The 13383-nt window shown below is 47.0% G+C and overlaps 1 protein-coding gene across 1 annotated transcript in view; it reads right to left on the bottom strand.

Moving 5' to 3' along the window:
* Window positions 1-12278, bottom strand: part of LOC120917761 (glutamyl aminopeptidase) — a 97424-nt gene extending 85146 nt beyond the window's left edge. The window contains exon 1 of the mRNA XM_040329274.1: window positions 11479-12278. Within this exon, the coding sequence (XP_040185208.1) occupies window positions 11479-12158 (680 nt within the window). The 5' untranslated portion in view covers window positions 12159-12278. The remainder of the gene's footprint in view (window positions 1-11478) is intronic.
* Between the last annotated feature and the right edge of the window lie 1105 nt (window positions 12279-13383).

Genomic DNA, 13383 nt, shown 5'->3' with positions numbered 1-13383 from the left:
CACCCGGACAGTACGGGTTTTGAAACATGTGCCCGGGTCTCTGGCCGCCTGAGACCCGGGCACATTATTCAGATCGGTCAGTGGCTCCCTGTGCCTGTGCCCGAAACTGCTGCCACGGGCGTGTGCATCTCAAATTTGTTCCGCCTGACTTATTCTCCTACTGCCTGAATGCAACTACGAGCACCTCTCTATTTACAATCCCCCCCCCCCTGTCACTGCACCTCTGTCCGCTCTGTGTGCTGCAGATGGATGGGACACAGAGGCTCCATGTTCCTGGGTACTCTCTTTTGGTTGGCTGCAGAAGGGACAAGGAGGTGGGGTTGAAGGCGCTTCCCCATTCCCTGCTGCTCTGTTGGAAAGTGTACAGAGATCGTGCTGAGACTGGAGCTCAGCTTGTAAGGTCAGTTTTTGCCATGCTAGCATTTCAGTACTTTCACCCCCCCCTCTCCACCCCACCATACACTATACATACAGTCCTCACCACTCCCCCCCCCCCACCATACACCATATATACAGTTCTGCCACCCCCCTCTCATATACCATCCATCCATATAGTTCTCCCCCCCATACACCATCCATATATACAGTTCTCCCCCCCCATATATACAGTTCTCCCCCCATATATACAGTTCCCCCCCATACACATCCATATATACAGTCCCCCCCCCATATATACAGCCCCCCCATATATACAGTTCTCCCCCATACACATACATATATACAGCCCCCTATATATACAGTTCTCCCCCCCATACACATCCATATATACAGCCCCCCATATATACAGTTCTCCCCCATACACATCCATATATACAGTTCTCCCCCCATATATACAGTCCCCCCCCATACACATCCATATATACAGCCCCCCCCATATATACAGTTCCCCCCCCATATATACAGCCCCCCCATATATACAGTTCTCCCCCATACACATCCATATATACAGCCCTCCATATATACAGTTCTCCCCCCATACAAATCCATATATACAGTTCTCCCCCCATATATACAGTTCTCCCCCCATACACATCCATGTATACAGTTCTCCCCCCATATATACCGTTCTCCCCCCATATATACAGCCCCCCCATATATACAGTGCTCCCACCATATATACAGCCCCCCCATATATACAGTTCTCCCTTCCATACACCATCCATATATACAGCCCTCCCATACATATATACAGTTCTCCCCCCCCCCTTATATATACAGTTCTCCCCTCCATACACCATCCATATATACAGCCCCCCCTATATATACAGTTCTCCCCCCATACATATATACAGCCACCCCATATATACAGTTCTCCCCCATACACCATCCATATATACAGTTCTCCCCCCCATATATACAGCTACCCCATATATACAGTTCTCCCCTCCATACACCATCCATATATATAGCCACCCCCATATATACAGTTCTCTCCCCCCCTATAAACCATCCATATACACCATGCCCTACTGACACTGCCCTATTGACACCGTCCACTGCCCTACTGACACTGTCCACTGCCCTACTGACACCGTCCACTGGCCCACTGACACCGTCCACTGACACCGTCCACTGCCCCACTGACACCGTCCACTGCCCCACTGACACCGTCCACTGCCCTACTGACACCGTCCACTTCCCTTTTGACACCATCCACTGCCCTACTGACACCGTCCACTGCCCTACTGACACTGTCCACTGCCCTACTGACACTGTCCACTGACTACTGACACTGCCCTACTGACACCGTCCACTGCCCTACTGACACCGTCCACTGCCCTACTGACACCGTCCACTGCCCTACTGACACCATCCACTGCCCCACTGACACCGTCCACTGCCCAACTGACACCGTCCACTGCCCCACTGACACCATCCACTGCCCCACTGACACCGTCCACTGCCCCACTAACACCGTCCACTGCCCCACTGACACCGTCCACTGAGCCACTGACACCGTCCACTGCGCCACTGACACCGTCCACTGCCCCACTGATACCGTCCACTGCCCCACTGCCCCCACTGACACTGTCCACTGCGCCACTGACACCGTCCACTGCCCCACTGACACCGTCCACTGCCCCACTGCCCCACTGACACTGTCCACTGCCCCACTGACACGTCCACTGCCCCACTGACACCGTCCACTGCCCCACTGTCTAACAGTGTCCATTTTTAAGGTAGGCTAGTTTCATATTTTAACTGACATTTCTTTTATTAATCGAATCATATTTTATGGTAACACTAATGCTTTTGTTTTATTTAACCATGGCCCCTTTAAGTCTCCCCACTGTTAATGCAATTTGGCCACAGCCACTGTTCACCGTAGCACACCTCTCTTTGGGTAAACCAAAAGGTGTCCCAGGTATTTTATAATCCTATAGCGTGTACTACAAAAAAATTGCTGTGTGCCGCGAAAGTGTTCGGGTTTAGCTTGAAGAAAAGGTGGCAACCCTAAGGTGTGTTGTAATACAAAGAAGAGAACTAGGCAGGACTGGTAACACTGGTTAGTATTTTAGTAAAGCACAGATACAGTGCACATGGAGTAAGGACCTCACTTATTTTCAGGCAGGATAAACTGATATTTTTCTGTACTTGAGTTTAAAAAACAAAAACAACATATGGGAATGTGCACATATTGGTGAGATGTTGTTTCAAATATGTTTTTATTTGTTATTTTGCTTTTACATACAAAACTAAACTCTCTAAATCAACATGAACTATTTTGAATCCTTATGCTGCCAGCATTAGTAAATGGATAGGAAGGGTATATTATATTAACATTCTTTATTTTATTTGTTTATTACAGGCACATTTAAAAGATGGAAAGATGAAAAAATTACTGAAGGTCCGCTTTAAGAGGAGAATTAAAGCGGTTGTAAACCTGCATCAAATTTTTTTAATTTTTTTTATCCTGCAAGGCAAAAGTCATAATGAGCTAATATGCACCGCATATTAGCTCATTATGAAATACTTACCTCGTTCCGAGGTGTGTAGAACTTACCTGGTCCACGCCGAGCGAGATATCATCTTGACTCGGCGTGTCTTCCGGGTATCGCCGCTCCAGCGCTGTGATTGGCTGGAGCGGCGATGACGTCACTCCCGCGCGTGCGCGTGGGAGATTTAAATTCGGCAAGGTCCGGCGGGTGCCGGTCCTGTCGCCGTAGATCCCCCCTGCGCATGCGCCGCTGCAATCAGCAGCGCATTGCGAGGGGAATATCTCCTAAACCGTGCAGGTTTAGGAGATATTCTCCTTACCTACAGGTAAGCCTTATTATAGGCTTACCTGTATTTAAAAGTCAAAAAAGTGGGTTTACAACCACTTTAAGGCAAGGTGCCGTGATGTCTTGTGTGCACTAAGTACATACAGAGTGCAGAGTTTAGTGGTGAGCTGCACACAAAGTTCAGGGGTTTTCTGCATACAGAGTGCAGGCTTCAGAGGTGCTCTGCATAGAGTGCAGGGTTCATGGGTGCGCTGCATACAGAGTGCAGGTTTCAGCGGTGTGCTGCATACAAAGTGCAGGGTTCAGGGATGTGCTGCATACAGAGTGCAGGGTTCAGGGGTGCGCTGCATACAGAGTGAAGGTTTAAGGTGGGTGCTGCGTACAGAGTGCAGGGTTCAGGAGTGTGCTGCATACAGAGTGTAGGCTTCAGGGGTGCGCTGCATACAGAGTGCAGGGTTCAGGGGTGCGCTGCATACAGAGTGCAGGTTTCAGGTGGGTGCTGCGTACAGAGTGCAGGGTTCAGAAGTGTGCCAGTGCACAGACTCCCACCCCCAACTCATCTTTTCAATAGATTTTTATTTTTCAAATAAAGGATACAAGTACAGTATGACCAAAGATTGGGTCTACATCATCATAACATTCAACGAACAAGGCATAATGTCAGCAACAAGGGCTTAATTAATTTCATATTGCCCAATTGTGGGCTGATTAAAGGAAGCAAACAAGCTTGCTAAAAGGGGAAAGGGAGGTAAATAAGTGAATATAATGGTCTCTCGCTCGGGGGAGTCCCAATTCATCTTTTAGTGCTCACTGCCTCATTGATCTATTGCTAAGTCTAATGCCCTGTATACACGACCGGGATTCCCGATGGCAAACGGTTCGTCGGATATCCCAAAGGACCAAGGGTTTAGTTTGAACCCTCAATTAAAATCAGCTGAATACCTACCTGAATTCACTGAAGTGTGTGCAATGGCTGACTTGTGCTGAGTGTGCATGACAGATAGATCTAAATGGGAATAAAATGTGAGGCTGCGTCTCAGCAGCAACTGTGCAGGCTTGAGCACTTAGATGTCAATGGATCATTCCCACTGTTCTACATGTCTGGTTTTCATTCTATGAATCACAGGCTTTTTGCAAAATGACTTTTAGTTATGATGTTGTTGGAAAGTAATTTTTTCATAACAACCATTGTTGTTTTGTAGCTGTAGGGCTGAAAATATTTATATGACACAACAGAGCTAGTAAAAAGTGGCAGCTAGGGATGCCAAATGTAGCGCTAATTGCTTTGGACACCTGGAACAAATAGAAAGTGTAACTGCAGCCAGCCAGTCATGAGAAACGGTTTGGAATTTTTAACACACAACACAATCTAATGGGCATTAAATCTACATATGTCCTTTACAGATAGCATCAGGGCCGTCTTACTGAGTGGGCACTACTGGGCACAGCCCGGGGGCCCCACATTCACCTGGGGCCCCATCAAAGCCAGACAAATAGCATTAGCCGGGGGAGTGTCAGTTGGTGCGCTTGAGGGGCACAGAAATAAGTACTGGGAAAGCCAGCTGGGTCACAGCCAACTTCAATGAGACAAAGTGTAGCTGTCAAATTCTGCCTCTAATGTGAGGGATGGGCGGGCCAGGCAAACTGTCTCCCCACACACAGAGCACCACTCTTCCCACCACAGAGGGGAAACCTGCTCCTCCCATTACAGAGCAGCACCTTGCCCCCACAGAGTGGCCTTCCCTGATCCCACCCACCACAGTGGGGAACCTTTCTCCTCCTCCCTTCACCTTATATCACAGAGCGGTACCCTGCCCGTCCTCCTGACTCCGCCCACCACAGAGCAGTGGTCACCTGGTGACATGAAGGGTCCAGTGATCTCAGTGCTGCTCAGCAGGATGAAGAGGATGGGCGTGAGTAGTTTGGTGACAGTCCGGAGGCCCCCAGATTCTGAGGGTTAAACAGAAGGAGAATGGATGCCAAGCGCCTTGAGGTGATTTAGTTCGCATTTGTAGCGCTATATAAGTAATTCACTCACTCACTCCCCCTACAGTCTCTGAACCTCAGGTGCTGGCAGCGGTGGAGTATGCTGTGAGGGGGAACATCACCGAAGTTGGGAGATCGAGAGAGAGCAGCAGAGGGTGAGTGGCTACAACTACCAACATGCCTATGTTATGACAGGGGGACTACAACTACCAGCATGACACGAGGCAAGTGACACGCTGTAAAGTAGAAATATTGTACTTTCATTCTTGAGTGTAGGTGCGTAAATTGGGGCAGGCTTGTAGGGGCCCCATAGCATTACTTTGCCCAGGGGCCCATGATGCTATTAAGATGTCCCTGGATAGCATGCTAGGCTTGCTTCACACTACCATACTGGGGTGATATGCGTTTTACCATGCATTACCATGATGCACATTAATGCATGGCATATTTTACGGCGCGCTGTGTTGACAGTCACTTTCCCATACCACAAGTACAGAGGCAACACCTGTGCTGTGGTACCATGCATTACGGCAGTAGTGTATTTAGGTTTTGCGCTGCCCTAGGCCTGACTAAACTCATGACCCCCTAATTTAAATATGACCCACCCCTTCCGGTCAAGGCCACACCCCTTTTGTTTAAGACCCGCCCTGACATTTTCAAGTTGGGACACTAGTTCTGAGGGCCTGTGGGGGGGGGGTGCAATGGATTCACTTAATTTGCATAGGTTTCCTTTCACTTCCTGTTTGGCTATGGGGCAGGAAGTGAAGGGAAATCTCTGCAATGGGACAGGGATGGTAAAAAATTAACTGACTGGGGCTATAACCCTCCCTTACTCTATCCAAAATGAAAAAAAAAGTGTTGCATATAGTTCTACTTTAAGCACAAATTTCTGATAATTTTATGGAGAGGACTAAGAAGATATAGCCATGCCAATGGTGCAGCAGAAAACATATAGCACAGTGAGGAAGGTTTGTGGTCCAGAATGATAGGACATTTAAAATTAAAAGCAGTGCCCCCCCCCCTCACAGTTACGGAATGCCGGCCGCTCGCATACCGGAAGCAATGCGGCCGCTTTATGGGGGCGCTAGACTAATTTGCCTCTCAGCCCAGTCCGCCCCATAAAACTGGTGCTGCGCTAATAGTGTATCGCAAGCCGGCGGAGACTCTTTCCATGCTGCCCCCCTGCAAAGTGCTGCCCTAGGCTTGGACCTTGTTGGCCTAGGCCAGGATACAGCGTTGCATTATGGTGTGCTGCGTTGACAGTCTCTTTACCAAACCACAAGTACCTGTGCTGAGGTAACGTGCATTACGATGTGCTGCACTGGTTACAGGTACAGGTCTTCCTGTTCTTTTGAAAATAATAGAGTTCTTTATGATGGAGTCCAAATTGTACTAGTACTGTTGTTTTGGAATTCCAGATATAGAATAAATTACAGATCTGATAACTTGGGAACCCTAATTTCATTCCACGCTCATATTTAAATGAATGATTTTTTACAGTAAAGGAAAGTAAACTTACCTGGCCTGGGGGCAGGACTTTAAAGGCACTTTGTCAATTGTCAATTGAAGTCAATTTAAAATATATGTACCGTATTTATCGCGGTATAACGCGCTCTGGCGTATACCGCGCACCCCCAAAGTGGCCCCCAATCCTGTGGGAAAAAAAGATTTTTTGTTGTTTTGTACTTACAGTTTTGATGTCTTGCGCGGCGTCCATCTGCGGCCTCGTCGGGTCCGGCGTCCTTCTGCGGCCTCGTCGGGTCCGGCGTCCTTCTGCGGCCTCGTCGGGTGTCTTCTTCGGCGGGTCCGTCTTCGGCGGGTCGGGCGTCCATCTTCGGCGGGTCCGGTGTCCATCTTCGGCGGGTCCGGTGTCCATCTTCGGCGGGTCCGGCGTCCATCTTCGGCGGGTCCGGCGTCCATCTTCGGCGGCGTCCTCCCGCTCGTTTCCCGCCATGACTTTGAATACTGCGCCCGCATATAGCGAGCGCAATACACTCGTGAATCTTCGGGCAGGCTCGGGCGCCTCTCGCACTGACGTCCTGTACGCTCAGGACGTCAGGACGTCAGTACGAGAGGCGCCGAGACTGGCCGAAGATTCACGAGTGTACTGCGCTCGCTATATGCGGGCGCAGTATTCAAACTCATGGCGGGAAAGCGGGTATCGGCGTATATCGCGCACCCACGATTTTGCCCTGATTTTCAGAGCAAAATAGTGCGCGGTATACGCCGATAAATACGGTACTTTTATTAGACACACATTGGTAAAAACATTATCATGAAAAAAAAATGTATTAATGTTTTTACCAATGTGTGTCTAATAAAATACATATATTTAAAATTTACTTAAATTGACTTGTGTCAAAGTGCCTTTGATGTCCTGCCCCCAGTGGATTTGTCTTTCCTTTGTTACCCAGGGATGTGGCGCCCTATGGAGTTAATCACTGAAATACTTTAAACTGGTTTTCTACAGTGCACCGTTAGCCTCTTATCTCAATATCAGTGCTGAAGCTTAAGTTTAACGTGATATAAAAAGCATTTTTTTTAAATAACAAACATGTTATACTTACACAGTGTTGCACAGAGCAGCCCCAATCCTCTTCTTCTCTGGTCACCACCGGTGTTCCTGGCTCCTCCCTTCTGCTGAGTGCCACTAGAGCAAGCAGCTTGCAATTGCGGTACCCAAGCATGCTCTGCATGTCCATTCACACACAGCCGCAGCTCAGCCCTATCGCCTCTCTCTCCTCATTGGCTCACTGGCTGTGATTGACAGCAGTGGTAGTCAATGAGGAGGGAGTGGATAGTGCGGCTCAGGTGAGTATTAGGGGGGCCTGGAGGGCTGGTGCACAGAGAAGGTAAAAAAACCTTGAGCCTTTAGAACCACTTTAACTGTGGGCATAAAAACGTTATTTTAAATCTATTCCTCAATAACCACAAAGGATATGAATCCAATTTGTGTGCACCAAACGTCTTTACAAACCCAGATATTAACTTTGTAAATGTAACAGTGACATCATCAGTGTGCTATACAGAGCCTGTGTAGTGGGCAGAGTTGTGGGAGGGGCCTCTAGGCTCCGTCCAGTTCAGGTTGCCTGCAGAAAACTACAGTAGGGGGCGGAAACAAGACCAGACACCCTGTACAAGAAAGTAGAGCAGCGGTGAAAGGTCTTTATTACAAGAAACCCCTACACAGGTAAAGGTACATTTTTACACTGAATTATTGCACATGTATGGAAGAAATACACAAAAAACACAAATAACCAAAATCCAAATAAGGATAAATAGGACTCTTGCATTTAGACAATATTTGCTTATCCTGGAATTCACCTTTGGTTTATTCTAATCCTTCTCACATCATGTTTTAACTGGTTTTGTTTTCTGTCAGTCATAATTACTGTTTTCAAATGCCATCACATATAGGAATGAATTAGCTGGATTCAGGTACAGTTACGACGGTGTATCAGTAGATACGCCATCGTAACTCCGAATCCGCACCGTCGTATATTTAAGCGTATGCTGAAACTGAGATACGCTTAAATGTTGCTAAGATACGACCGGCGTAAGTCTCCTACGCCGTCGTATCTTTGCTGTCTATTTACGCTGGCCGCTAGGGGCGTGTACGCTGATTTACGCCTAGAATATGTAAATCAGCAAGATATGCCTATTCATGAACGTACGCACGCCCGTCGCAGTAAAGATACGCCGTTTACGTAAGGCATTTTCAGGCGTAAAGATAAACCACCAAAAAGATGGCGCAGCCAATGTTAGGTATGGACGTCGGGACAGCCGTCGAATTTCACGTCGTTTACGTCGTTTGCGTAAGCCGATTCAGAATGGGGCTGGGCGTAGGTTACGTTCACGTCGAAAGCATTGTCTATTTGCGACGTGATTTTGAGCATGCGCACTGGGATACGTTCACGGACGGCGCATGCGCCGTTCGTTCGGCGCGTCATTTACGTGAGGTCACAATTCATTACCATACAACACGCCCACTACAGCCTACTTTGAATTACGCGCGCTTACGCCGGCCCATTTACACTACGCCACCGTAACTTAGGACGCAAGTTCTTTGTGAATACTGTACTTGCCTCTCTAACTTACGGCGGCGTAGCGTATATGAGATGCGCTATTTAGCACCCTGGATCCCAGCCTTGGCGCACATTTTGCGAGTGGGTAGAGTAGGGACATGTACTCTGCCTTGTAGGGACAGAACTAGCGGCAGGGAAAGGTTCCTGACGAAGGGGGAAAGGGTAGGGCTTGCAACTTCTCTGGACATCTTCTTGCTTGGGCAGGTTACATTCTGCCCCTCCTAACAGGTAACAGGTACATGAATTTGGCGCATGCTACAACAATTTTAGAACACATGAGACACTTTCACAAAATCTGTCTGCACCAGCATGTGTCCTGCTTGAAGAGATTTACTTACACTTTCTATCCTGGAATCCAAGGTCACCAATAAAAGAAAAGGAAATTATTAAATCAGAAAAATCGTAGAATCGGAACACCCTAATGACTCTATGTGATTCCAATTCTCCCCACTGCCTGGGCTTGCCTACGTGTTGTGCCCCCCCCCCCCACCACAGTGCTGCTGGCTCCCCCCCCCCCCCACCTGCTGCGGGGGATGTTTCAGGATGGAATAGTGGGGGAAGAGGCTGATCAATATGTCATTTACTGGCCCCTTCCTTTTCTAAATGAACACAGTGAACATAGTAAAGTGATCATAGTAAACTGTGTTTATTATGCTTCAATTTGTGAATGAACAGGAAGCCACCCAGAACAGAGCACATCACATGCATTTTCAAGGCTGCAGAGAAAGTCATGAGTGATTGAGCTTTGAGGTGCACACTCGAATGCCATAGGCTGCACACACCTATGCTGGGAGGTAAGGGCAAATCTAATAAAGACATGCTGTGCTGTTCTGACTGTTATGGAGGAGTTATCCCCTCACGTTGAGGAGATTTCCGCTAACTCCCTGTTGTGTCTTCAGAACAGGAGGCAAAGGTAAATGTCCCTGGTGGGGACACAGAAAGCAAAAATGAAATTTCAGGCATCCTAACCCTTCCTCACTCTATCCAAAACGAAAAAAAAACATAGTGGCTGTGGGAGTTCTCATTGTTAAACTTCATCTGGCATGCAACATACATTATTTTAATGACATTTGAATGTAGTTAACCCCTGGATGAATTTTTTATATTTGCAGAAACATCTTTCCACTGAATTTTGATTTAGAGGTCAGCTAATTGACTCCAGGGTCTTTGATAAACTACAATTTCCAGTAGACCTGCAAGACAAATCTTAAAATCACTTAGCCACTTACTCGAATATAATAATAATATCTGCAAAGAATATATTTACCTCTTCTGCTGCAAAAAATCACTCCGATGATAAGAAATCCTCTGCTGAGGTTTCCTCTGAGATCAGAACTTCTGAGAGAGATGTACTTCTGGATCTACTGCAGTGCTTAGTGGTTCCGTCTGCTGACTTTCACCCATTTCCTTAGAAGTATCTCAGAAGAAACTTTAGCAGGATATTAGCATCAGAGTGGAGTTCAGCGACCAGGCAGCACTGGAGATAGAGACCCTTTACACTTTGGTCTCCTGGTGTGTCGCATTTAAGCATGTCAACATGCATTGCATTTAGGCAGCCCATTCAAGCGAATAGTCTACCAATAAACCTAAATGTACGTTACCATGCATGGCAGTGTGTTGCAATACATATGTATTCTCTTACTGCTTTGGTGAGCTACTGAAAATAAATGTCACCGCAACAATGTAATATGGCCCTATTGACACCCCATGGCACTAAGGGAATGCACATGCAAAATTTACAGTAATGCACCAAGACACCAAGGGCCAGATTCTCAGAGGAGATACGACGGCGTATCTCTAGATACACCGTCGTAACTCTGAGTTGCGCCGTCGTATCTATGCGCCTGATTCTTAGAATCCGTTACGCATAGATTTCCCTTAGATCCGACAGGCGTAAGTTTTACGCCGTCGGATCGTAACTGCATATTTACGCTGGCCACTAGGGGCGTGTACGCTGATTTACGCGTTGAAATATGTAAATCAGCTAGATACGCAAATTCACGAACGTACGCCCGGCCGACGCAATACAGTTACGCTGTTTACGTTAGGCTTTTCCCGGCGTATAGTTACCCCTGCTATATGGTGGTGTAAGTGCTGTGTACCTTCACCTAAACTTGTATTTCCATTTTAGCTTTAGGTTTCCTGAATTTGTTAATATACACAATATATAAAAAATACATTACTTGGTCACGCCATTTTCCTGGTATGTGGTCCTGTAGAACCCCACCAGAGAACCATTGAGTTGACCAGAAAACTGCAGGGTCAGAAGGTAGGTGTCCTCCAGTTTGTCATCATCGGCATTGGGCTGCAACTCTTGTGCGAACTCCATCACAAGATACTCCTGTGGTCTATACTCAAAGCATTGACTGAGTTGTATCTCTTGCCCACTGTGATCCCTCAGCTTGGGCTGCCCTGAGATCTCGTTTTCCCTGATGTGCAGCCATAGATTCTTGTCTTTGCGGGTCAACTTCAGCCAAATGGTCACTGTGCCAGTGTAGGTGTCTTTGTCCATCTCTGGCTTGATTTCCAGGTCATAATGCAAAGGTCGGATGTGTGATGGAAGTCGGAAGTTCTTCCAGTCCCCACTGCTGTCATCCTTAACTGGACAAGTCTTAGAAGTCGAAGGAGCAGTGGTAGAAGTGGTGGTAGAAGAGGTAGGAGAGGTTGAGCTAGGGGTGGAGGAAGGTGTAGAAGGCTTTGTTGTGTCATCACATCCATTGGTATTTTTACATGGCTCTGGATATGTGAGACCTACCCCGAGCCCTACAGCTAATCCTACCACAACAACCGCTCCTACGATCATGGCCACATGTTTCCCTTGGATACAGTGCTTCTTGAATCCCTTATCCAAATCCTCGTCCATGTTTATGCTTTCTATTTCCAGAGTGGCTAGCAGCTGCAGCGGTTCACCTAGTCCTCTTCCTTCCTCCTCCTGCAGAGGCCACAATGATGTGAAACTTTTCACCCTCTGCTTTTAACAGCACATTTCTCAGCTCTCCCCCCACTCCTCCTCCTCCTCCTTTTTTTCCTTGCAAACTAGTTGAAAATAACTTTGTGCTAATCAGCAATAGATGATGGCAGGATATTTATCTTGTCAGAGAATTATTAGTGACTTGATGGCCACATGCAATAATCAGAGCATCTCTAAATTGGAAACACAAGACGCTCTATCAGCGGACTCTGCCCATACAGCTGCAATGAAACTTTATGAATGTTTCAGGGCTCTTTCCTGAGTTATGAGAATTAGGTAATAAACCTAATGAATGGTTTTATTGAGCTGTTCTGGTGGTATTTAAGATGTCTTATATGACAAGGCAATTTAAAAGATCTGCTATTGCTAGCTGTTGTAGGCATATATCTTATTACAGTGCAAAATAACTGTTATAAGCAAATGTCTTATCACATTTTAAAAGTGGAACAATGGGTAAAATCAGAAAACATTCCAAGTGAAAAAAATGTTGCTAGAAGTTCTTAAAAGTATTACCCGCAGGGCTTTTTTTCTGGCGGAACATCATACCGGCACCTCTGCCAGAGCTGTCCCCGTGTAATTTGTATCACCTTTTGCCCTTGCCTGTAAAAAGCACTGGTGCCCGCGGAGATATCAAACGCAGAGGCACCTCTGCCAGAGCACTCCCCCTGTATCCTGTGTGTACTCTATGTAGCCTGCTGTGTGATGCCTACAATGAACAAACACTGGCAGCTGCCGAGAGATCAAATGGCTGCATGATTGTGACAGCAGGAGGGCTGTCTCTTTGCTAAAGGTACAGAAGTTGCCACATTGACAGGGTCAATGGATGGAGCCATATATTGTAAAATCTTGGATGAGAACTTTCTTCCCTGAAAATGGGTTGTGGATGGATCTTTCAGCATGACAATGACCCAAAACATACCGCCAAGGCAACAAAGGAATGGATCAAGAAGAAGCACATTAACCACTTAACCCCCGGACCATATTGCTGGTCAAAGACCAGAGCACTTTTTGCGATTCGGCACTACGTCGCTTTAACTGACAATTGCGTGGTCGTGCGATGTGGCTCCCAAATAAAATTGGCGTCCTTTTTTCCCCACAAATAGAGTTTTCTTTTGGT

Source organism: Rana temporaria, chromosome 1 (genome assembly GCF_905171775.1).
Source record: "Rana temporaria chromosome 1, aRanTem1.1, whole genome shotgun sequence".
Classification (NCBI taxonomy): domain Eukaryota; kingdom Metazoa; phylum Chordata; class Amphibia; order Anura; family Ranidae; genus Rana; species Rana temporaria.
The sequence above is the reverse complement of the archived record's forward strand: the minus strand, read 5'-3'. Positions and strand labels throughout refer to the sequence as shown.